This window comes from Plasmodium cynomolgi, chromosome 11 (genome assembly GCF_000321355.1).
Source record: "Plasmodium cynomolgi strain B DNA, chromosome 11, whole genome shotgun sequence".
Taxonomy (NCBI): Eukaryota; Apicomplexa; class Aconoidasida; order Haemosporida; family Plasmodiidae; genus Plasmodium; species Plasmodium cynomolgi.
The window spans coordinates 1,294,411-1,316,345 of record NC_020404.1 but is presented as its reverse complement, the minus strand read 5'-3'; the positions used below and the strand labels follow the sequence as shown (position 1 = coordinate 1,316,345).

General features: G+C 46.9%; 6 protein-coding genes across 6 annotated transcripts in view; 3 read left to right on the top strand and 3 right to left on the bottom strand.

Annotated features, from left to right (window-relative positions):
* Nucleotides 1–23: 23 nt before the first annotated feature.
* Nucleotides 24–965, top strand: PCYB_113900 (malate dehydrogenase; the record flags this gene model as incomplete). Its single annotated transcript, XM_004223269.1, has 1 exon — nt 24–965. The coding sequence occupies one exon, from the start codon at nt 24–26 to the stop codon at nt 963–965; it is 942 nt and encodes a 313-aa protein (XP_004223317.1).
* Nucleotides 966–1,564: 599 nt separating this feature from the next.
* PCYB_113890 (rhomboid family protein) lies at nt 1,565–2,983 on the bottom strand (the record flags this gene model as incomplete). Its single annotated transcript, XM_004223268.1, has 6 exons — nt 2,937–2,983; nt 2,725–2,812; nt 2,405–2,517; nt 2,220–2,269; nt 1,819–1,897; nt 1,565–1,655 (listed from the first exon to the last, which is right to left on the bottom strand). Exons 1-6 carry the CDS (start codon nt 2,963–2,965, stop codon nt 1,565–1,567), a joined length of 450 nt encoding a protein of 149 aa, XP_004223316.1. The 5' UTR covers nt 2,966–2,983.
* Nucleotides 2,984–5,586: 2,603 nt separating this feature from the next.
* PCYB_113880 (transport protein particle (TRAPP) component Bet3) lies at nt 5,587–6,453 on the top strand (the record flags this gene model as incomplete). The annotated part of the gene is made up of 1 exon (XM_004223267.1): nt 5,587–6,453. One exon carries the CDS (start codon nt 5,587–5,589, stop codon nt 6,451–6,453), a length of 867 nt encoding a protein of 288 aa, XP_004223315.1.
* A 407-nt stretch (nt 6,454–6,860) lies between these two features.
* Nucleotides 6,861–10,080, bottom strand: PCYB_113870 (hypothetical protein; the record flags this gene model as incomplete). The annotated part of the gene is made up of 3 exons (XM_004223266.1): nt 6,861–8,220; nt 8,554–8,901; nt 8,924–10,080. 3 exons carry the CDS (start codon nt 10,078–10,080, stop codon nt 6,861–6,863), a joined length of 2,865 nt encoding a protein of 954 aa, XP_004223314.1.
* Nucleotides 10,081–11,156: 1,076 nt separating this feature from the next.
* On the top strand, nt 11,157–14,950 carry PCYB_113860 (N-acetylglucosamine transferase; the record flags this gene model as incomplete). Its single annotated transcript, XM_004223265.1, has 9 exons — nt 11,157–11,309; nt 11,537–12,696; nt 12,991–13,092; nt 13,306–13,435; nt 13,630–13,709; nt 13,933–14,003; nt 14,145–14,234; nt 14,401–14,576; nt 14,825–14,950. The coding sequence occupies 9 exons, from the start codon at nt 11,157–11,159 to the stop codon at nt 14,948–14,950; spliced, it is 2,088 nt and encodes a 695-aa protein (XP_004223313.1).
* Nucleotides 14,951–15,568: 618 nt separating this feature from the next.
* Nucleotides 15,569–21,935, bottom strand: part of PCYB_113850 (hypothetical protein) — a gene marked incomplete at both ends in the record, with an annotated part of 6,607 nt that continues 240 nt past the window's right edge. The window contains 14 exons of the mRNA XM_004223264.1: nt 15,569–15,646; nt 15,801–15,903; nt 16,091–16,503; nt 16,711–16,822; nt 16,914–16,975; nt 17,138–17,205; nt 17,330–17,420; nt 17,560–17,634; nt 17,818–18,227; nt 18,387–20,660; nt 20,799–20,904; nt 21,074–21,222; nt 21,349–21,482; nt 21,702–21,827. Coding sequence (XP_004223312.1) covers nt 15,569–15,646; nt 15,801–15,903; nt 16,091–16,503; nt 16,711–16,822; nt 16,914–16,975; nt 17,138–17,205; nt 17,330–17,420; nt 17,560–17,634; nt 17,818–18,227; nt 18,387–20,660; nt 20,799–20,904; nt 21,074–21,222; nt 21,349–21,482; nt 21,702–21,827 — 4,201 coding nt within the window. The remainder of the gene's footprint in view (nt 15,647–15,800; nt 15,904–16,090; nt 16,504–16,710; nt 16,823–16,913; nt 16,976–17,137; nt 17,206–17,329; nt 17,421–17,559; nt 17,635–17,817; nt 18,228–18,386; nt 20,661–20,798; nt 20,905–21,073; nt 21,223–21,348; nt 21,483–21,701; nt 21,828–21,935) is intronic.

Below are 21,935 nucleotides of genomic sequence, written 5' to 3'. Positions count from 1 at the left end.
ATTTTACACCCCAGTTGAACAAGATGCCAAAAATTTCCATGGTAGGAAGCGGACAGATTGGAGCCATTGTGGGCCAACTGATTTTAATGGAAAATATAGGAGATATTGTTCTTTACGATGTAATGCAAGGTGTACCTCAGGGGAAGAGTCTGGATTTGAAACACTTTAGTACCATCGTAGGAGTGAACAAAAAAATACTGGGAAGCAATAACGTAGAGGATATTAAAGACTCTGATGTAATTGTAATAACAGCAGGTGTGCAAAGGAAAGAAGGAATGACTAGAGAAGATCTGATAGGGATAAATGGGAAAATAATGAAAAGTGTTGCCGAGTCAGTGAAGCAATACAGCCCAAATGCCTTTGTCATATGTGTTAGTAATCCGCTTGATATTATGGTGAATGTTTTTCAAAAATATAGTGGATTACCACATCAGCAGATTTGCGGAATGGCTGGCATTTTGGATACCTCTCGTTTTAGGTCTCTCTTGGCAGAAAAGCTCAACGTGGCTCCAGAAAACGTCAGTCAGGTGTTATTGGGAGGACATGGAGATCTGATGGTTCCTTTGGTTAGGTACTGTTCAGTTTCAGGCATCCCCTTATCAGAGTTTGTAAAAAAAGGACTCATAACGAATGAAGAAATTAATGACCTTATTAAAAAGACAAGAGATATGGGTGCAGAAATTATTAAGCTATCTAAATCCTCTGCTACTTTTTCTCCTGCTGCTGCTATTGTGAAAATGGTTAAATCTTATTTGTACAATGAGAGTCAGCTGTATACTTGTGCTGTTTACCTGAATGGTCTTTACAACTGCTCCGATTTGTATGTTGGATCTACTGCTATAATCAATAGCAGTGGTGCCAAGCCAATCGAATTCGCGCTCACTCAGGAGGAGCAGGAGCTCTACGACAAGTCTATTGCCTTCGTGCGCGAGCACACGCAGAAGGCCTTCGCGCTCATCAACTGAGGGGGCTCAAATCGGTGCCCTGGTTAGCGGCAACGTATCGGTGCACTGGTTAGCGGCAACTCATCGGTGCACTGTGTAGCGGCAACTTATCGGTGCACTGTGTAGCGGCAACTTATCGGTGCTTCCCTCCCGGCGCTCCTCTGCGCTGAAGGTGCCAAAGTCTACATGTGTAGACAGATGCACCTTCATAGCAAGTGACGCAGCTGAAAATGAGCCCCCTGCCGCGCCTCCCACACACGGTGCGTATTAAAGTGCCAACATACCGCACCCGATGAAGGGGTGCGATAAGCACTTCGATGTGTGTTTACTTCATTTTTGCCCCCGTTTCAACTGGTTTTTTTTTTTTTTTTTTTCGCATATCACGTTCATGTCACGATAACAGAAAAAAAAAAAAAACACCACAAAAAAGGACACAAAACGGTGGAGCTGCAAAACGACACAAAACAGTAGACTACGCGGGAAAAAAAAAAAAAAAAAAAAAAAAAGAAAGCACCTCTCGCGTGAACGCGCCTTTCAAAATGAACGATGCCAAATAGAAACGAAACGGACGTGGAGCTAAGACAAATAGACGTATGGCCTGCACGTCTCCCGTCCGACACCTAACACTTGGCCACGATCAAACTGATCAGAGTTGAACTCAGGAGTAGAATCATCAAAACGACGAGGGTAAGTTTCACTTTCTTCTCCTGCCTGTAAAGCGTTGATCCCAAAATTGAGTAGTCATTATTCAAGCGGGTAATAAGCTCCCATCGTTACACCCAACTTGTGGTGGCAGCTGCATATTTCGCAGCCATGTGTCTAGCTGGCACAGCCGACCTCGGAGCCATGCGTTGGCCACTCCTCCTTTGCTTACCCGTGGAAGGTGTCCTTTTTAGTGAGGTACGGATAGCAGAAGCCACCGAAAATTCCCCCCAGGTTTCCCACGATGTTTCCTGCAAGTGGGGGTAGTGGGGGTAGCGGAGCGAGGTGAATCGGGGAGACGCAAATAAAGCGGCACCGCAAAAAGAAATGGTGGGGAAAAAAAAAGGTTCTTAAGGCCTCAAGCAACAAGGGATGCACACAACAAGGGATGCACACAACAAGGGATGCACACAACAAGGGATGCACTCAACAAGGGATGCACTCAACAAGGGATGCACTCAACAACGAATACACACAATAACGAATACACACAATAACGAATACACTCAACAACGAATGCACACAATAACGAATACACTCAACAACGAATGCACTCCCCTCCCTTGTCCTTACCATTAAAGGGAAACATCGATATGGTCAGATAAAGGGACAGCACTGAAAATCTGAGGAGTTAAAAAAAAAAAAAAATGGACGGGTACACACCTCAAAGGTTGACTAGCCAAAATGTGAAAAGTACAAAACTGCTTGTCAACATCAAAAGTGGACGAGAAACCGCCATAGACACACAACACACTTACACGTAGTTCCCAATAACGCTCCATCTGTCCTTCAGATTTTTGTACCGCTCAACAATTTCCTGCAGAAAGAGGCCCATGAATCCGGACAGAATGGTGCTGATTCCCATGTGGATCTGAACGGAAAAAAAAAAAAAAAGGCAGGCAGGCAGGCGTGTGTGGGTAACAAATTCGAGACGCACAAATGGGCACGCCCACTCCCTTTCCCACTCCCTCTCCCTCTCCCTCTCCCTCTGAGGGGAACTCCCTTTTTGAAGCTTAAAACGGGGGAAGGGCATATTTTCTCCTGTTCATGGTAGTGACCGAACTGAGTCTCGTCTTACCTCTCCGCAATTGGAAGTAGCACAGAGGAGGAAGTTCCCACATAGAGCACTTAGAAGCATTATCGCCATGTATTGTGCCTTCCCGTAGCTGCAATAGAAGGGGTGTGTGTGTGAGAGAGGTGCAGAATGGTAGGAAGAGATGACATGCACAAAACTGCTAGATAACGATCCGCAGTGCTACTGCTTTGAGACATTCTGTGCACATCTTTTACCTCTTCTCGACGATGATCCCTATGTTCATGAAGTAGTAGGCATTAATCTGTAACGGGGCAGGAGGGGGCAAATAAATTTCTGACTCACCACTTTGAGCTCTTTCATGAGAAGAAGCGTAGATGGGTAGATGGGTAGATGGGTAGATGGGTAGATGGGTAGATGGGTAGATGGGTAGATGGGTAGATGGGTAGATGGGTAGATGGGTAGATGGGTAGATGGGTAGATGGGTAGGTGCGTAGATGGGTAGATGCACAGATGCCTAGATGCCTAGATGCCTAGATGCACACATGCCTAGACGCGCAGTCAAGTCAGCACGCCTTTCTCCTCACGATTAAGTTCCAGACGTTGGAGTGGAAAAAAGTGGCCGTCAATAATTTGTAATACTGGTAGTTGTTCGTAACGGAGTTTCTGCTCATGCCATATCGTTTCAGCACAGTTCTGTAGGTGGGGAAAGGAGGGATCGGCCATGTGAAGATAGTCACGTATGAAGAAGCTAGCAACGAAAAAAAAAAGGAAGGTCAGTCTCCACCATTTGGCTACTCATCAGTAGTGTCTCTCCCTGGTGAGCAGTGTCCCTCCCTAGGAGCGGTATCTCTCCCTGGTGAGCAGTATCCCTCCCTAGGAGCGGTATCTCTCCCTGGTGAGCAGTGTCCCTCCCTAGGAGCAGTCTCCCCCCCTCGCCGCAAGTTCTCTCTCCTTACTCGCTCAGATAGAGCGGGGCCTGCGGGTCAAAGTTGCACACATTCAAAAAGAAGAAAATAAAAAATAGGAGCACGAAAAAGGAGGTCGTGATACTCTTCACAGTCAAGGATGGAAACAAAATCTGAATAAATGTAATGTCCTTCTTGAAAGTCTTGTTAAAGCTCCTAGTATATTTACACGTTAGCATGTTAGCATCTCTGGATTTTTTGGACTTGTTGGACCTGGAGCTGTTAGAGAAGATATTCATTTTGCCTTATTCTATGAATCGGGTAATCTACTACACATACTTTTCACGAAACGGTTTGGAGGTCTCCGAGGTGAAAAAGGAAGGAGGAGGAGAGAAACACCTCACGACAACACAGCTGCGACGGGACGGGTGGCTGACGTAGCAATAAAAAAATGGGCCAACTTCGTCACGGGGGTGGTTTTATTTATCTGTAGGAGTATGACGGCATGCATGATCTACATTCATCCTTGTATGCCTACGTATGGGATTACTCTCTTCTCGTGTCGCGCTCATCAGCTTGCAAACAACTGCCTGCAGGGGAATGGTAGTAGGGGGGGCTTATCTACCTTTGGGGGTGCGCTTATCTACCTTTGGGGATGGGCTTATCTACCTTTGGGGGTGAGCTTATCTATATTTTGGGGTAAATTTTGTGGTTCTTCTTCTCCTCAGGGATTCGCCTAAACTGCGCAGTTGCACTTTACACGAAGGGCTTTTCTATGTGGGAATTTCTAACACGTTAGCCTCCACGTCACTTCTGCATCTCTGCCCCGTCAATGTTATGTCGCTGCTGCCTTCGACTCTACTGCCTTCGCCTCTGCTGCCTTCGACTCTACTGCCTTCGCCTCTGCTGCCTTCGACTCTACTGCCTTCGCCTCTGCTGCCTTCGACTCTACTGCCTTCGCCTCTACTGCCTTCGCCTCTGCTGCCCCCCCTTCTGCTATCTCCACTTCGCCTGCTTCGCGCTAGTGCACCATTTTTTTCCTACGCCCTCCAGAAAAGAAGCACCTACGGAATGGCACGCTCTGTGCTCCTCATAATTGTAAACTAAGGCGCAAACGTGTAAGGGAAAAAAATGCACAAGTGAGGATTTTTTTTTTTTTCCCCTTCTCAGTTCGCTACAAAAGCGGTGTTGATTTTGCTTCTGATTCTTACCACTCTGCTGGGGATATACAGTGCCCACCCCAGAGTGAACATAAATAGGCCCACGAAGCAGAGGCCCCCATCCCGCCAAGAAATACGAAAAGTACAAAAAGTACGAAAAGTACGAAAAATACGAATGCGCTAAGGTGTTCGTCTTGATGGGGAAAAAAAATCATCACGTCACGGATTAACAAGCAGAAGGAAACGTCCTTCAAATGGTCCCGCTACGTCGTTGCAAAATAGAGGACAGAGGAGAGGACAAGGACACCGGAATGAAATATGTGAAGGAAAAAAAAAAAAAGTTCTGAACAAGTAACGTCATTTTTGGAAAGGAGAATATCGAGTTTAGCGTTAAGAAGTGACAGTGACGTGTGTGCGATCCCCTTCCGTTCGACGGACGTTAAGAAGTGAGGTGCGTCTTGGTTTGTCCTTCCCCAGAGGGCACACCTTGCCCCTGCCTGCTTTGACCAAATCGTTACGCATATTCTCCTAACACCAAAGTGGGATGCTAAGTGTAACCAGCACTCCACTTGTAGTGTATACTCACGCGTGGATCGTTTTGACGTCGATCTGTGCACGGGAAAGAGAGCGTTTAGGAAGGCACTCCAAAAAGGGGCACTCCAAAAAGGGGCTCTCCTCAGAAGGCCGCTCCTCGGAAAGCCGCTCCTCAGAAGGCATCCCGCCAACTTGCGCACGGGGTACTCCCTCCCCTTTTTTGCAAAACATGCCGTTCGGGACAGCCCAGCCACGCACACCTCCCTATGAACAAAAACACCTTCTGAAGCTACCACAGAGGAACCATGAGTGAGGGGATGTTATCTAAGTCGAGCCTGCTACTGTTGATATACGAAATTATAAAGGTGAATAATGAGATATTGCAGAAAAGTGAGTTAGAATTGAGCAGCGATGTTTCTGACGATGACAACGTTGGGGGGGGGTCAACAGAGAAGAGGTTACCCTACGGTGAGGAGGAGGTGTCAGGAAGTCCCCCTCTGCAGGAGGGTAATATTAGCGGAGGGGTTCGCGACGATGCGGTTCGCGATGATGCGGTTTGCGACGATGCGGTTCGCAACGATGCAGTTTGCGATGGTGCGAATGGAAACCTGCTAGGAGATCGCACCGCCTCCCCCAACGCGAATAAGCCAAGCGGAACAGGCAAGGACAGCCCCACGCACCCACCACGCAGCGCCGAGGAAAAAAAGCTAGCCAGTATTTTATCTAGCAAATTAAAGGGCATGGGAAAAGACATCGGCAGGAAGCTCATCGAGAGAGTACTCATTTACAAAAACGACTTTAATGACCTTAAGGACATTGCCAAACTGATCGGAAGAGACGTGTGGGTAATTCTGTTCAATAAAAATGTAGATAAAATACAGACTTACAAAAAAGGGGTGTATGTACTTATCGACAACGACATAGGCACTTACCTAAACCATTTGCTTCTCGACAATGACACGAACCAAAAGTCCAACTTTACTCACTACGTGCTGGTGCTAATACTTGGCATCATTAAAGGCATTCTGAAGCGGTTCCGCATGAAGGGTTCCGTCACCTACACCCTGGATTACCCCACGTGTACGGCCATGGAAAAAGAAAGAAAAAAAAAAAAAAAAGGAAACGCAAAGGAACGGAACGGAAAGGAGAAAGAGAGCCCCGCTAACGTGTGAGCAGTGGGGTCAGCACTGCGGACGAATTTTAGACTAAGCCAACTTCGCAGAAGCAGCAAATGATGCTTCAATCCATGTGCTCAGCTTCGCACACTTATCCCTTCACTCCCTACCCCCACCCCGTAGGCTCCTTCCAAATAAGTATAATTGACGATTAGCAAGGCGGATTTCATCCCATCCGTAGAAGCAACAAATATCGTGCACAGATCGGTCTATGTCAATGATGTAACGGGACGCAGAAATGAGTAGCTCTATGCTACTTACGTAAACAACGCGGGGTGTTACCTCCTTCTCTCCCCTCGCACAGAGGTGTTATGGGTTTCCCATTTGCACCTCGCTCGTTATATTTGCCCCTAACCGGTTTGGCTTCTCAAACGGTTGATGTGGGGAGGTAGCGTACTAACTACCTACCTTCCAACTCCGTACCCCCTCGTGACAATAATCTTACCACTGTGCTCATCAACGTACTCGTATTTGTTTAACCCGTGACACTTCTTTCCAAAAATAAAGGTCTCCTTTTTCGTGGAGGAGTGCTCCAAATGAGTGGAGCCGTCATGTGTATCCCCCGGGGGTGCTTTCATGTGATCTGTCCAAGTCTTCGCTGAATCCAAGTCACTACGATTGAATAACTTCCCCTCATCGATGTCGAGGAAAATTTGCTTCCTTTTTTTAAATGGCTCTTCGTAGTTCACTCTCGCGGGGTGACTTTTGTAGAAGCCTTTTTTTGCATTTTGGATTTTCGCGCACGAGGGGAAGATGTGATAGTCTCGGTTCTTGATGGGCGGGCCGTCCCTCTGTGCACCGGAGTGACTTCCAACCTGAGCAGCGGAACGACTTCCAACCTGAGCACCGGAATGACCTCCCACCTGAGGGGCCTCCTCGCCGAACCGAACCAAGCTAACTATTTCTTGCCTCTTCCCCTTCTCCGCTTCGCCCAGGTGGTTCAAATTGTAGCAGCAGACCTCCTTCAGGAAGAGACGAACAAAATTCACCTTTTCCTGCATGGACTGCAGACCCATGTAGGAGTCTACGTCCATATGAAAGAAATCCACATTAAGCAAAGCCATGTGTCTGTTCTTCATTTGCTGGAATCCATTTAGGCTGCCCGAATTGCGGAGGAGTTTTCTCGGAAGCAGAAAATCTACATATAATTCCCGTTCTCCTGTCTCTCCTCCCCCAATGGAAATATCAAACACATAAGGTTTTTTTCTCTTCAAAATTTCAAATCGGTCTACACGTAGGTGTTTCAAAATGACAGCCATCTCGTCGTGCATCTTACCACCCTGTTTGTCTTGTACAAAATGGAGATTCTTTCTCAAAAAGGTGTTAATGGATAGGGGAAAGTCATTCAAAAAGGCGGGTCTCTCCAAACATAGGCAATAACAGATGGTCCCCAGCATCTGCCTCCTTTTCCTATTACAGGCGCTGTTAATTTTTATGTACTGTCTGAAGAACGTCTCCATGAAAGGATAATCGAACGTCTGAGTTAATACCAATCCGTAGGTGAATACAACTAGCTGTTTGTCTGTGAAGGCGGGTAGCAACTCCTTCCCCTTGTGTAAACACATAAGGTAGAACTCTCCATTTTGATACTTCAGCTTGGCTAAGCTAAGAACGATGAGGCTCAGATTTATTGCAGAAATATTTTCTATCCTTCTTGTTACCACTTCGCACAACTTATGCAGCAGGTCCTCGTCTACGATTTTTAGTTTCCCCATGGTGTGGATCACGTTCGTGATGTTTACGTCGTTCAGGTTGTGGGCGTGCCTGCGGGGGGGGAATCAGAAGAAGGGGCAGTCAGCAGAAGGGGCAGTCAGCAGAAGGGGCAGTCAACAGAAGGGGCAGTCAACAGAAGGGGCAGTCAACAGAAGGGGCAGTCAACAGAAGGGGCAGTCAACAGAAGGGGCACTTCTCATAGGTGGCAAACGCGGACCCCCAAGAAGGAAAGCCACTCACGCGGCAAGATGGCACTGCTGGGGAAACCACTCACGCGGCAAGTTGGCACTGCTGGGGAAACCACTCACGCGGCAAGTTGGCACTGCTGGGGAAACCACTCACGCGGCAAGTTGGTACTGCCGTGAACACCACTCACGCGCATACCGACGGAACAGCTCCAGACAGGCGCGCACGAAGGACTCGTCGTAGTGTCTGTTCCTTGCAAGTGAGTAAAAGGACAAACACACGGACAGCAGATCGAACTGCTTCTCCCGACCCTCAAAAACGGAAGCCAAGTGTCTATACAAGCGTTTGTAGTAACGAAGGTCGAACTGAATGTCACTCAAAATGTGTAAATAAAGAGCAACAGACTTCACCTCTGCATTTTTTATTTCCTTCTTTATGCGGTTGTGAAAGCAGTAAAATATTTCGATGGGAACCAAGTTCAGTTTGTAAAAATTGTACAAAATGGATATTAAGACGGTTGGCTTTTCGCAAAAATGAGTTTTTTTTCTTTATGATGTGAATTATACACCTGAGCAGTTTCAAGTAAGTGTTCCTGTGTTCATCATACGGGTCGTTTCCGCGTCGATTCTTCTGCTGATTGGTGTGGTTAACCAGAAATTCAGTTTTTCCATCACCCACGGTGGGATAGTCCCCATGAATATTCTCCCTCTTCTCTGCATGGCTGTGCCAATCCCTACTCCTTAACCCTGCTTCGTCTTTCGTAACGTCTACCTTACCCAACTTGGTCAACTCTCCACCTTGTATCGATGCCTTCCCATTCGAATATACCACAATGTCGTTCTTCTGAATTTTCACATTTATTTTTCTCAAAAAGTGCAAAATGCAAAGCATGTCTAAGTGATTCAGCATGCACGAATTTAAGAGGATATATTTACACATATAGAGAATGTACTCATTAGGAGAGCAAAACATAGTGGAGTAAGCATAGAGGATATAACTCAGAGTGCTGTTGTTAAGCAGATTAGTATATACATTTAGCATGTTGATTTGTCTTTCGTTCCTACGCTGTTTGTTCGCCTTTTTTATTAACTCCACTGTGTGTTTGTAGTCGTCACTCGATTCGATATCCCGCCCCTCCGACGCGACTAGTTTGGTTAACTTATTCGTCTTATACACCCTTATATTGCTACACACAGCACGCAGGACGTTCTTAAAATAGGTATACTTATTCAGGCGTAAGTTTTTGTAACTCATGGCCACGGAAAGGAGGAGCGAAGGGGATAACGACTCCGTTCCTGTTCCTATCTGTGTGTTGACTTTCTCAAATAAATCGCGAACTAACTTTATTTGCTTCAACACGTTATACGTCACCTTCGATTTGGCTACATTTTGCAATTCATATATGTACTGAGATAACTTTGCAAGCTTCCTATTTCTTTCCAACTCGTTTAGTCTCTTTAGACAAAGAATGAGAGTCTGTTCGCTCTCCTTATGGATGTAGCTTTTTGTGTAGGCCGAAAAAATTTTGTCACTGTTGGGTCTGTGTGAGGGGGTCATCGGGTCGACGATCACCTTCGTCAGGGCTCCTAACGCGGAGGACTCAACCCCCCCTCCTGTGGCGAATTCCCTCAAGTGGGCAGGCAGCCCACCCTGCGACAGGCGCATAAGCCTCCCATGGTTCTTCCTCTTCCCAACAAGGTCAATACTTAGTTTGTTTTTGTGCATCTTCACCACGGGGCGTTGTTTGTTAAGCGGCAGCTCTCTCTCCACCCGGGGGCATTATCTGTTAAGCGGCAGCTCTCTCCCCACCCCGGGGCATTATCTGTTTAGTGACAGCTCTCTCTCCACCCCTCCCCCATGAGCCTTCCTCGCTCACTCTATGGTGTAATATCTTTTTGTTCGTTCTCTTCACCCGCGTTTCTTCCCATTTTGTATTCTTTGCAATTACATTTATAGAGGTGATCAACCGCGCAGGGACAAAAAAAAAAAGGCGTCGGGGCGACAAGGGAAACGCTGCACCAAAGTAAAAAAAAGCGGGGCAACTACGCCCATACCCCAGAAAAAAAAAAAAAAAAAGAGAGAGCCACATGTGAAATTACCATCCGCTAGAAACCTATCTCCTTCTCTTTTTTTCCCACTTCGCACAGTGCACACCTGAAAAAAAGGGGCGAACAGCCTCTACACGCTCAGTAGTTAATTCTAAAGAGTGGAACAAAAAATATGACCACGCCAAGCCTACGCGCGCTATTACACTTGGACTGGCAAAAAAAAAAAAAATCTACGTTACCTGATTTCCTCCCCAATCTAAATGCACAATATATTTGTGCAGGTTTAGAAGGCACCCTTTTGGGGGATGCACAATTAAGGCTTTTTTTTTTTTTTTGTCAATCCAACATACGCTAAGTAAGAATTAAATCACCTGCACATCTGTTAGTACCCACGGTCTCACTGCCGAACGTCACACTTCTTGCGATGTGCAAATAATTGGATGTGAAAGAACACCAACAGGCGGTTATTCACGACAAGCTTAGTAAGACTATAAGTGGCGAAGCTCCGTTTGAAGAGGGAGAAATTTTTTCCCTATCGAGGAGCAGACCCCTTCTCTCATGTGCGCCTGTCGAGTATGCCAAGAATTGGGCAGCTCCCCACTCATGGGCAGGTGCAGCAGCAGGAGGAGGAGCGCCCTACCCAAGCAAGAAGGTTAAAGGAGGGATCCCAGCAAAGTTGCGCGACACCGTTGCGCGACAACGTTGAACGAGATCGTTACGCGACACCGTTGAGCCACAACGCTGAGCCGAAAAATGAGCCAGGAAAAGGGCTCCCCTCCACGGAGGAACTGCCTTAACATATTTTTCCCACAACAAGTGGAGGCGACCAAGGCGAAGTTAAAGCACTACCTGTATGGAGTCCGCACCAAAGACACGTGCGTAGTGATCCACGTTACACACAAGCACGTAGGGAAAGAAAAAAAAGAACACACCAACGTGCACGTACTGAACGTGTATAGCAATAAAAATTTCGAGTCCTCCTTTTTTTCAACCCTCGTGGAAATAATGCATTGTTGACTCTATGCGGGAAGTTCGCCAGGGTGTAGCCACTCCCTTAACATCCTTTTCGCTCCTAATCAGTTAAGCTCTCCCCCGTCACTACCATCACCACCCCACCCCTTTTTTTCTTGCAGAATGGTAACTTTGCGAAGGGCCACCGCGAAGGGGTCCAAATAGTAGGCGAGCTAATCTTCACACAGGATGCGAATGACGTATACAAAACGAGTGCGTTAAAAGGGAAGGAAGAAATTCGCTGTAACTATCTATACGTGGCTCATTATGGAGGGAGACCCATCCTTATAAGTGGACAAACGAAAGAAATAAAAAATCAGGACGCCCTATTCATACTGTATAATTTGAGCAAGTATATTTATATCATTTCTGATGACCATGTGAGTAAGCTCGTTTGCGAGGCACTTAGGAGAGATGGCATGCTGGCAAAGAAGGGGGTTAAAAAAAATGGGACAGAAGAGTGCCACTCCGGGGGGGACAAACTCGTCCTTGATGATATATGTAAAAGAAGTGACAACGAAGGGGACACTCAGGAAAAATCCCCTTCTGATAGAAGCCATCAGGACGGGGGTGTCGACAAGGACGGACAGACTGAGCACACAGATCGGGTGGACCATATGAACAGGCCAAATTGTAGCAGTGGGGGGGGAGGCGGCGCGGCAAAGGAGGCAAACGAGGCAGATGAGACAAAGGAGGCAGATGAGGCAGATAAGGCAAACGAGGCAAACGGGGCAAACGAGGCAAACGAGGCAAACGAGGCAAACGATCAGGCACTCAACATGCACGAAATAATCATCCTATTGAACAAAAAAAACTCGTACGCAGAGATGATAGAAAAGGGTGGAGAGGAGAATGGCCCCCATACTAACCAAGATGACAGCACCAACCGTAACGAGCAGAACTTAGGCTGCCCCATTTTGGCTCTCTTATTTTTAACCTACCTTGTCTCATCAGTGTGCATATCGTTTTACTACCTCCTGTGTATATTGGGCAAAATAAACGCGAGGGTTTTTTCGAGCAATATAAAAAACACTCTCAGTTTTTTCAAAGAGAGATTACACATACACTCGGAATGGCACCCCTTGTTGACTAGCTTAATGAAAAGTAGACACAATCCATCTGATTATGCAAAATACAAAGAGCTCCTCCTCATTCGGCTTTGTAACTTCGTTATAGATGTCCTGTTGGGCTTCTTCCTCTTTATCATACTCTCTCACGAAATAATCGACCTGCGCTTCGCCTTCCAGAAAGCGAGCGTTTTGTATGACTCCGGCACGTTGACGTAGGCACACGAGTGGAGAAGCGCGCAGAAGATCGGAGAAGCACGGAGATGCGCGGAGAAGCGCTTTGCCGGATGGCCGTGTTATGGAATGCCAATCCGAGTTTGTCCATGCCTAGCAAACTGAGGACCCCCTTATCTTCTTCTTCGTCCGCTTCTTCGTCCGCTTCTTCCACTTCTTATTGTTATTCTTCTCCCACTTCTTATTCTTCCACTTCCTCTCCCACTTCTTATTCTTCCACTTCCTCTCCCACTTCTTATTCGTATTGTTATTCTTCTCCCCCCCCTCTCGAACAGGTCCATACTGGGAACCCTGCTGCAGAACCCACTCGGGTTGAAGCTCAACAACAACTTCACCTCCTTCATAGGAAGCATAATCGTTTCCATCCTGGACAAATGGTTTGTGCACCTCCCCTCTAAGTGCCTCCCTTGTCCCAACAGAAGCAGCCAAGCGGATCTACACGAATGAACATTCCACCATGTGTAACTCCCATCCCGATTGATCCAACGCCGCTACAACGCTGCTACAACGCTGCTACAACGCTGCTACAACGCTGCTACAACGCTGCTACAACGCCGCACCACCTCACCACCGCCGCTCCCCCCCCTCAGGGATTATTTCAAAAATGTGTTTCCATTAAAGAGCTCCTCGGCTGTGCATCTCCTAAAACTGTCATCCCTCTGCGGGGTTTCCTTTTTTCTCTCCTTCTTTATGGACTACCTGAAGCTGATCACTGCGCACGTAAGGAGATGGAATGGAGACAGCCTATGAAGGGGGGAGGCCGTCTCGCCTGTATCGTCCGTCTCAATAGGGTCACCACTTATAAAGTTGACTGCACCGATTGTCTCTCACTGCACCGACTGTCTTGCACCGCACCGACTGTCTCGCGCTGCCCTTCCTACACCGACTCGACCCCCCACCCCACACCTTTTCAGGTTACTCTCATTTTTGCCTTCCTGACAAAAATTCTCTCCATTTTTCACAGCAACATGTATTCTTTGTACCTCCTCTTCAAGTAAGTCTCCGGCGGGTAGTCCAGATAACTAGTCAAAGATAACGATTGACTAGCTAGCCATCCTGTGCACATCCACCCCTCAACATATCCACCCCTCAGCACATCCACGTGTTGCTAGAGAGGAGCAACACTGCAAGTCACAACTGAAGATTTATTTTTTGCGTTCTTTCTCCTTCTCCTTTCTCCATTCTCCTTTCCCCTTCTACTTCTCCCTTTTTTGCAGTGGGAAAAAATGGAACATTTTGAAACTGCGGGTGGACACAAACTACTACACCAATGAGGAGGTCATTCTGGGTTAGTACACCGAGGGGGGAAAAAGGATCTCCGGGAAAGTAGCCATGCTGTTAAGGAGAGGGAGATATGGTCCAAACGGAGGAGAAGACACCATCACAGCTTTACTCCTATGTGACTGATTCCCTTCCCCTTTTACCACAGGCACTGTCCTCTTCACCATCCTGATTTTTTTGTACCCAACCGTTTTTGTGCTCTTTTTAGTTTTCGGGATTATTTACGTCATCATCGGGAGTAAGTTGAAGGAGCGAGTTGAAGGAGCGAGTTGATGCAGCAGTCGATGCAGCAGTTGATGCAGTGAGGGGGTGGGTTGTAGATAGGGACTACACCACCACACGCATAGACCCACATGTGCACATAATACATGCACACCTGAACAAACGCTGCTCCCCCTTCTCAGGAATTATATACTGCCTCTCCCTGTTGAAGGAAATCATTTTATACGCCCCCTTTTACGTCCTCCTTTTGAGGGACTCCCAGAATGGATACATCAACAAGGGGATAAGGCTCGCCGTGGGTAGGTTCAAGAAGGGAAACCAAAATGGCGCCGTTGCAAAATGGTGCCGTTACAAAATGGTGCCTTTGCAATATGCCGCCCGCTGATCACCCTTTTTTCGCTCCCATCGATCGGCCCGCCTCACCCATTTTGTTGTTCCTTCCCTTGGCTCCTCAGACAAACCAGTGGTATAAGCAGCACAAGCTGCGCAAGATAAGCGACCTACGACGCTTCTCCCATTTGTGGATCCCCCACCCCCCCGTGAGAATTACCACTTTGACCCCCCCTTTGAGTTTTTTTCCCTCCTTTTTTTTTCCACCCCTGTTAGCATAACGTGGAATGGACAGAGCTGCCCAAGTCACACTACCTCCTGCTGGAAAATGCCAACTTTGCATTTTTCGATAAGATAAAATTGTTTGTAGATATTTTCGTCCACCGGGAGGGTGCAAAGTGAGCTCACATGAGATGGAAGAAGCGGGATGATGGATACTGGAACGAGGGAGGGGGGAGATAATGCAGAAGAATTTACTTTTTTTTTTTTTCAGCAGTCCTAACGCAATGGTTCCAATTTTCGTGGCGCAACCTGCATAGGGGCTGTGCATGTACGATGGACTGCTGGGGAGGGGGATACTCTTTCCTCTCCCTCGCGGGTGCAAACAGGTTCCTCATACGAGTGGCTGAAACTGACCAAATGATGCATTGATGAATTTAAAAAAAGTTAAGAGAAAAACAAAAAGGGGTGGAAGGGGGCACAAATCAGGTTCCACGCCCGGTCAAACTCGAGTGGTAGAATTTTACACGGGGAGAAAAAAAGGGAAAAAAAAAAGGATAAGAAAAAAAGGATAAGAAAGAAAAGAAAGAAAAGAAAGGATAAGAAAGAAAGGATAAAAAATGGATAGGAAAGAAAAAAAAAAAAACGGTTTACAGAAAAATGGACAAAAGGTGTACATACACAAACGGGAAGGAAACACATCCGACTTTTTTTTTTCTTCTTTTTTCTTCTTCCTTTTTTCTTCCTTTTTTCTTCCATTTTTCTTCCTTTTTTAACCTTCCAGCTGTCCGTCCACATGAACTAAAACGTGTTGAGGTACTCCTCCAATTTTTTCTTATACTTATCGTTTATGTGTTGTATCCCTGATTTGAGTTCCTTCTGCAGAGGGGTAGGGGCAGTGTGAGGAAAAGTCAAAGTGAGGAAAAGGCAAACTGCGAAAAGGCAAACTGCGAAAAGGCAAACTGCGAAAAAGGCGTGCCGAAGGAATGGAAAAATGTCGGCCAGGCAAATCGCACAACGGGGGGAAACCTACGTAGACAATGAGCGATCTCGTGGTGTCATAAAAATTCAGCTTCAGAATATTTTTCATGAAGTTCAGTTCCTTGTGACACCATTCCTTCTTCACATTGGTTATGCTGTGATGGGAAAAAAAAAAAAAAAAAAAAAAGGGGAAAGGGGCATGAGAGAGGTGCACACGTGGGAGCAGCTTAAATTGATGGTTGGACGGTGAGGAAACAGTTAACGGGAGCTTCAACCATGAACCCTAATCCCACACAACTGAGTTCGTTTTTTTCTCGCTTCTCTCCTCCGCTTCTCCCTTACGTCCTGTTCTTCTTGTAGGCAGAGCTGTACTTGTTCAGGATGTAGTCGTTCTTGTGCACTTTGGGAGTCTCCTCCAAAAGGCCGTCTTCATTGTTGGAGCTGTAGCACCTGACCGTGTTCATGTAGTTACTGTCCAAATTGCTGTTGTGAAATATTTTTTCCGAGTTGTTAAAATTCGTTCCAGCAGAATCCTCCACGTTGTTCTGCTCCACGTTGTTATTCTCCACATGGTTATGCTCCTCGTTGTTGTAACTGTAAATATGTATTATTAATTTTTTGTTGTCGTTCTTGTCAATGTACAGATCGATCAGCATTAGTGGGTAGCTGAAAATGATGAGTGCTTGGTTCACGTGACTGTTCGAGGGGATGCATAGCAGGAAGTTCGTGTTGTCTTCGATGTAGTAGCAGTTGAACTGAGAGGGGGAAGAAAAAAAAAAAAAAAAAAGGGGGGTTGCCGTTATTACTGGTTAGCATGTCGGCGAAGTTATGAGACGGTGCAGTTACGCGAATGGCCAATGAAGGGGAAGCGTTATCACAACGGCATGGAAGCACAACGGCAGGCAAGCACGCACGACTGAGCAGACAGCGGCGCGCTAATCGGAGGAGCAAAGTCGAATTACAATTTTATTGTTATTCTTCAGGTAGCACTTAATGGTGTTCTTGTTCTTTATGTCGATCAGGGCCGACATGTCGTTGTAGTTAAAATCGAAGGGAATGGTATGCTCCTGTTCGCTGCGGGGGGAGAAAGGAGGGGATGGAAACGTCCGTTCGTTCGTTCGTTTTGTTTTCTTACGCTTCGTCTTTTTTTTTTTTTTTTTATTACCTTTTCGCGAAGGAAAGAAGTTTCTGCAGCTTGGTAGACACTCCGTCTAGGACGAACAGGGCCTGGCAAGTGGTAAAGGAGAGAGCGATGAAAAAGAGGGGTGTGCATCAAAGCGATCAACGTTGGGACAAACACACATCCTGGGGAAGGGACTCACGGTAGCCACACCATAAAGTCACCCCCGCGGCGTCTTCGCCGTCTCCCCGCCGTCACTCAAACCCTACATGCACATTCCTTCGATATATTTCAATCTGCGAAACGGGGTAGCAAAGGAAGTTGTTGTCGCCCGACTCTGCAAAAAAAAAAAAATAAAAATGAATAAATAAAAATAAATAAAATAAATAAAAAAAAATAAAATAAATTAACACACACGTGGCATGCTCGCTCGCTTGCAGTCCCCCCCGCTGACGACATACCATCCACGCCATTCACGATGTTTATGAGGACGGAGTCCCGGCAAATGTTAATCTTTTCCTGAAAGCAGTTTTCGTATATTTTGCTTTCCTCCTGCGGGTACAAAAAAAAAAAAAAAATCCGTGCGGTGGGTGGACGATCATATAAGGTCATCCGTGCGGTGGGTGGACGATCATATAAGGTCATCCGTGGCAGGGGTTGGCCCAACAGCAAGCCGCAGAAGGAGAGTTACCCAAAAAATTTGGCACACTTTGTACTCCATCTTCCCAATGATGCTCTTGATTTTGTTGGCTAGCTTTTTCTTGATCTGCGGGGAGAGGGGGGTGCGCACGTGAGTAGTGAGTGAGTAGTCACGACTGAGTGGTTGCGACTGAGTAGTGAGTGAGTAGTCCCAACTACGTAGCTGCGACTGAGTAGTGAGTGAGTAGTCCCAACTACGTAGCTGCGACTTAGTGCGTGAGCAGTCGCCTGGCACCGCCACGTTTCGCACCTTCCGGATGAGCCCCAGCAGCGGTGACGCGAAATCGACGCACACACGCTCGTCCTCTATCATCTCAATATACACCAGTGTCAAATTTACAAGTAGCTTCAACGTTATAATTCGAAGATACAAATTATTTATATGCACATTAATGACATTCCAAAAAACGTATACAAAATTGCAATGAGAAATTTTAAAAAACGGGATGGCTATGTCACTCATTTTTCCATCGTACGATTTCATAAAATTTGAAACGAACTGGATGCTTAGCAGCAGGTACACGTCTGATATTTTATTCTTCATGTTGTCCTTTTCGCATTTTTTTATATTTTTTTCCTTCTGCACGTTGGTCAGCAGCAGGAAGTTTAGCAGTATCGGGTTGCTCAGTTCGTCGTACTTCATCATCGCCTCGGCTGTTGCTGCGGTAGCGGTTGCTTCGGTAGCGGCTGCTGTGGTAGCGGTTGCCTCGGTAGCTCCTGCTTCGGTAGCGGCTGGATTGGGGCTTTCCACAGAGGGGGTGCCTTCACCCTCTCCGCTGGGAGTGCAACCGATTGACCCCTCCTGAGAAGGCTCTTCACCCCCCTGAGAGGTCGCTTCAACCTCGTTCGATGCCGCTTCACCCCCCTGAGAGGTCGCTTCAACCTCCTTGGAAGCCGTCCCCCCCCTCCTGTAGTAACCGTTCACCAAGTCCAAATAAACCATCTCCTCCTCCTTATTATACTCAGGTAGTAAATAATCAATAGAGGAGCAATACACATTTTCAAATTCCACATCATCCGTAGGACTCTCATTCATATTGACCTTCTTTTGGGGATCAAAGAAATGGTTGTAAAAATAAGGGTCCTTCAGATCATTTGATAAAATTTTGTGCAAAAATTGGACATTAATATACTCTCCAAAAATAATCGAGTAAATAATTTTATTTAATTTTTCATTCTTCAATATACTCAGTGATCTTATTAACATGAAAAGGGACAAGGTGGTATTGATTAAGTAGTTATACAGGATTGAAAAATTTTTAAAAGAATTAACGTAACATAGGGGGTGTAGGTGGAGACCTAATTTGAAGATATTGTAATAAACGTTTGTTACGCTCGCTTTGTTTTCATAGTGCTTGAGGACTCTCGTTGTGAAGGAGTTGAAATTGAATAGGTAGTTGTACAAGTCGCTGCTAACGTTATCGTCGAAGGTGATTTTTTTCTGTAGCGTGGGGATCTCCACATGGCACAGATGGGTCAGGTTGTACTTCTGGACTTGTTCCCAGAAGGCACCGCCCTGCATCAACTGCTGCGCCTCGCCCAGTTCGTCCTCTCCTCCCGGCCAGCCATTCCAGCCGCTACTCCCACCGCTATTCCCGCCGCCACTCCCATCCCCATTCGAGGCCTTGCCGCGCCTTTTCTTGTGAAGAACCCCATTCGTCGAAGTCATTTGGATGAAAATTTTCTTCTTCTTTCGTTTTCTGAAGTAACTATCTTTCAGCTCATTTTCCTTGATGAACTGCCCGTCCCTTTTCTCGCTATCCTTTTGCATTTCTCCCTGTGGATGTCCCTCACTGTGTACATCCTTCCCTTCCGTCCCCCCCTCGGGCGGCTTATCTCCTGCCGCCTTTTCCTTATTGGAGCTTCTCCTTCCCCTGAAGTATAGGAACTCGTATGTGTTGTCTCCCCTCTTGCCGCTTTTCTTCGTGCCGGTGGTTGGTTCCTCCTGGGTTGGCTGTCCCTCCTGGGTTGGCTCTCCCTCCCGGGTTGGCACTTCAGCCTGGGTTGGAACTTCTACCTGGATTGACACCTCAGCCTGGGTTGGAACTTCTACCTGGATTGACACCTCAGCCTGGGTTGGAACTTCTACCTGGATTGACACCTCAGCCTGGATTGGCACTTCTGCCTGCGGCTCCGCTCTCGCAGCCTTCTTCTCCATCTCGACGTTACTCACGTTCGAGTTCACGGAGGACGCATTCGAGGATGACAGACTTTTGCAAAAGTCGAAATTCTTCACGTTTTTTAAATTGTTATCGAATAGCTTTATAAATGGCACACGGTTACTACCCTTTATGCTTTCTATCACTTCCTGGGGGAGGTCTCTTTCGTTCAGCTTCTCTCCCTGCCCCGCCTCCTCCGCGTCGCAGGGTCTGTTTTCTCCGGAGTGGTCACCGAGGGGGACGACCCCATTCACTTCACTATCTCCGGGAACGTCCCCCCCAGTGTCCTCCCTCTTAGCTGAAGCTAAAGCAGCCTTCTCCTCGCGGCTCTTCTGACTGGAGAAGTACACATAATCGATGCTGCTGTAGTTCACGGGGTCACTAGAGTTGGCCACTTGGCCTTCCTTGCGGAAGAACTCCTCCTCTCGTTTGTCTCTCCCTTGATGGTCACCCTGTTGGTAGTCACCCCGTTGGAAGTCTCCCCGTTGGTAGTCTCCCCCTTTGCCGTTTCCGCTCTCGTTTCCGCTGTCGCTCCCTCTTCCATCACCGTTGCCATTCCCGTTAGCGTTACCGATACCGTTTGCCCCCCCCGTGTCGTCCTCGCAGATGCCCCCCTCACCATAAGCACTCACACAGTCGAAGTAGATAGAGCTGTGAAAGGAACCAATGATAGGAAAAAAAAAATAAATCAACAGCTTAATCATCAGCATGTCATTTATCCTTTTCTTCTCACAATTCAACATGTCCTCAAAAAAGTACAGAACGTCATCCACTTCGTCCAAGTACGTATTAAACAATTTTTTCAATTTTTCCGACTCTTTTATTTTTGTATAAATTTTATTCATCTTTATGATATGATTGCGGAGATAGCAAACAAGGATGGTGAAGAAAGCGGACCGTAGTAGGATAAGGTTTTCAATCCCCTCGTCTTCGACTGCACGGAGGGAGGGTGAATCGAATATGAGTCATGTGTGTAATACTCGCGGGGAGCTGACTGACAACTCCCTCGGATGTGCTAAGCCATGATACGAAACAAAGACCGCCACGCGACTCTCACTCCAGGTAGACTTACTCTTCAAAATATTTAGTATAATATTTTTAACGTAGGTTCGTGTGATGATGTCGTTAAACTTGTACAGCCTCAGCGACTCGGTGTACAGGGGGAATTTCATACTCTTCTTCGTGGAAGGGAAAAAAAAAGAAGCGATGATGGGGGGGATGTTACGGTTGGAAAGGGGGAGGACATGGGAGTGCCAACGCGTCGACGTATGCACACAGGTAATAAGAAGGCGGCATTCGTCGCGCTACACGCTACACGCTCCAGGCAGCCGCTTTACCTGTGCTTACCTCGTTAAAGAAGAACTTGGACGTGTGGTAGTTCAGGAAAAAAGAAATAGACTTTATCATGGAGATGTAATAGGGCATAATCTCATCGTCTTGGTAAATGAACGTCGTATAAATTAGGTTGTTAATTTTGTTGTTACTGAAGATGTAGTCTAAGAAGGGGAGGAAGTGTCATCACAGTTTAGAAGTCGTTGCCAAAGTTTTTTTTTTTTTTTTTTTTTTTCGCTCCTTTTTGTTTTTCTCCCAATTGATAGCACCCTCGGGGGGAAAATCCTTACACAGAGAAATATCCTTTTGCAGGTTTTGTATCAATAGGGTGAGGGACTGGTAAATTTGAATCCTTATGTTTTTGTTAATGTTTTGCCTCAGTAGGTGTATGAAGTGGTTGAATATGTTGTCTTCGCAGAAGTACCTTCGAGGGGGAAGGGGCACGCGCGCGGGTGAGTAGCTACACCGGGGGCAGTCACACAGGGGGGCAGCTACACAGGGGCAGCCACACAGGGGAGCCTCTCCACAGGGGGGCCTCTCCACATGGACAACTCGCGGGAGGAGGAGCCGTTCTTCCCTCATCGGGGACCCCTCCTCCTTCCACGGTCTCCCCCCCCTCTCTCTTTTTCCCGCTTCTCCTTACTGAAAAATCTGGTCATCATATTTGTCGCCCCAAATTGTTATCTGCGTGATTTTCCGCAGCAGCTCGATGAAGTTGTTTATGTTAACGTTGTTCAGGTTTATCTTCACCAGCTTTTCAAAGTAGTACCTACAGGGGGGGAGGAAGAAGAAGCGGTGGGGACATGGTGAGGACGCGGTGCTGACATGGTGAGGACGTGGTGCAGACATGGTGAGGACGCGGTGCTGACACGATGAG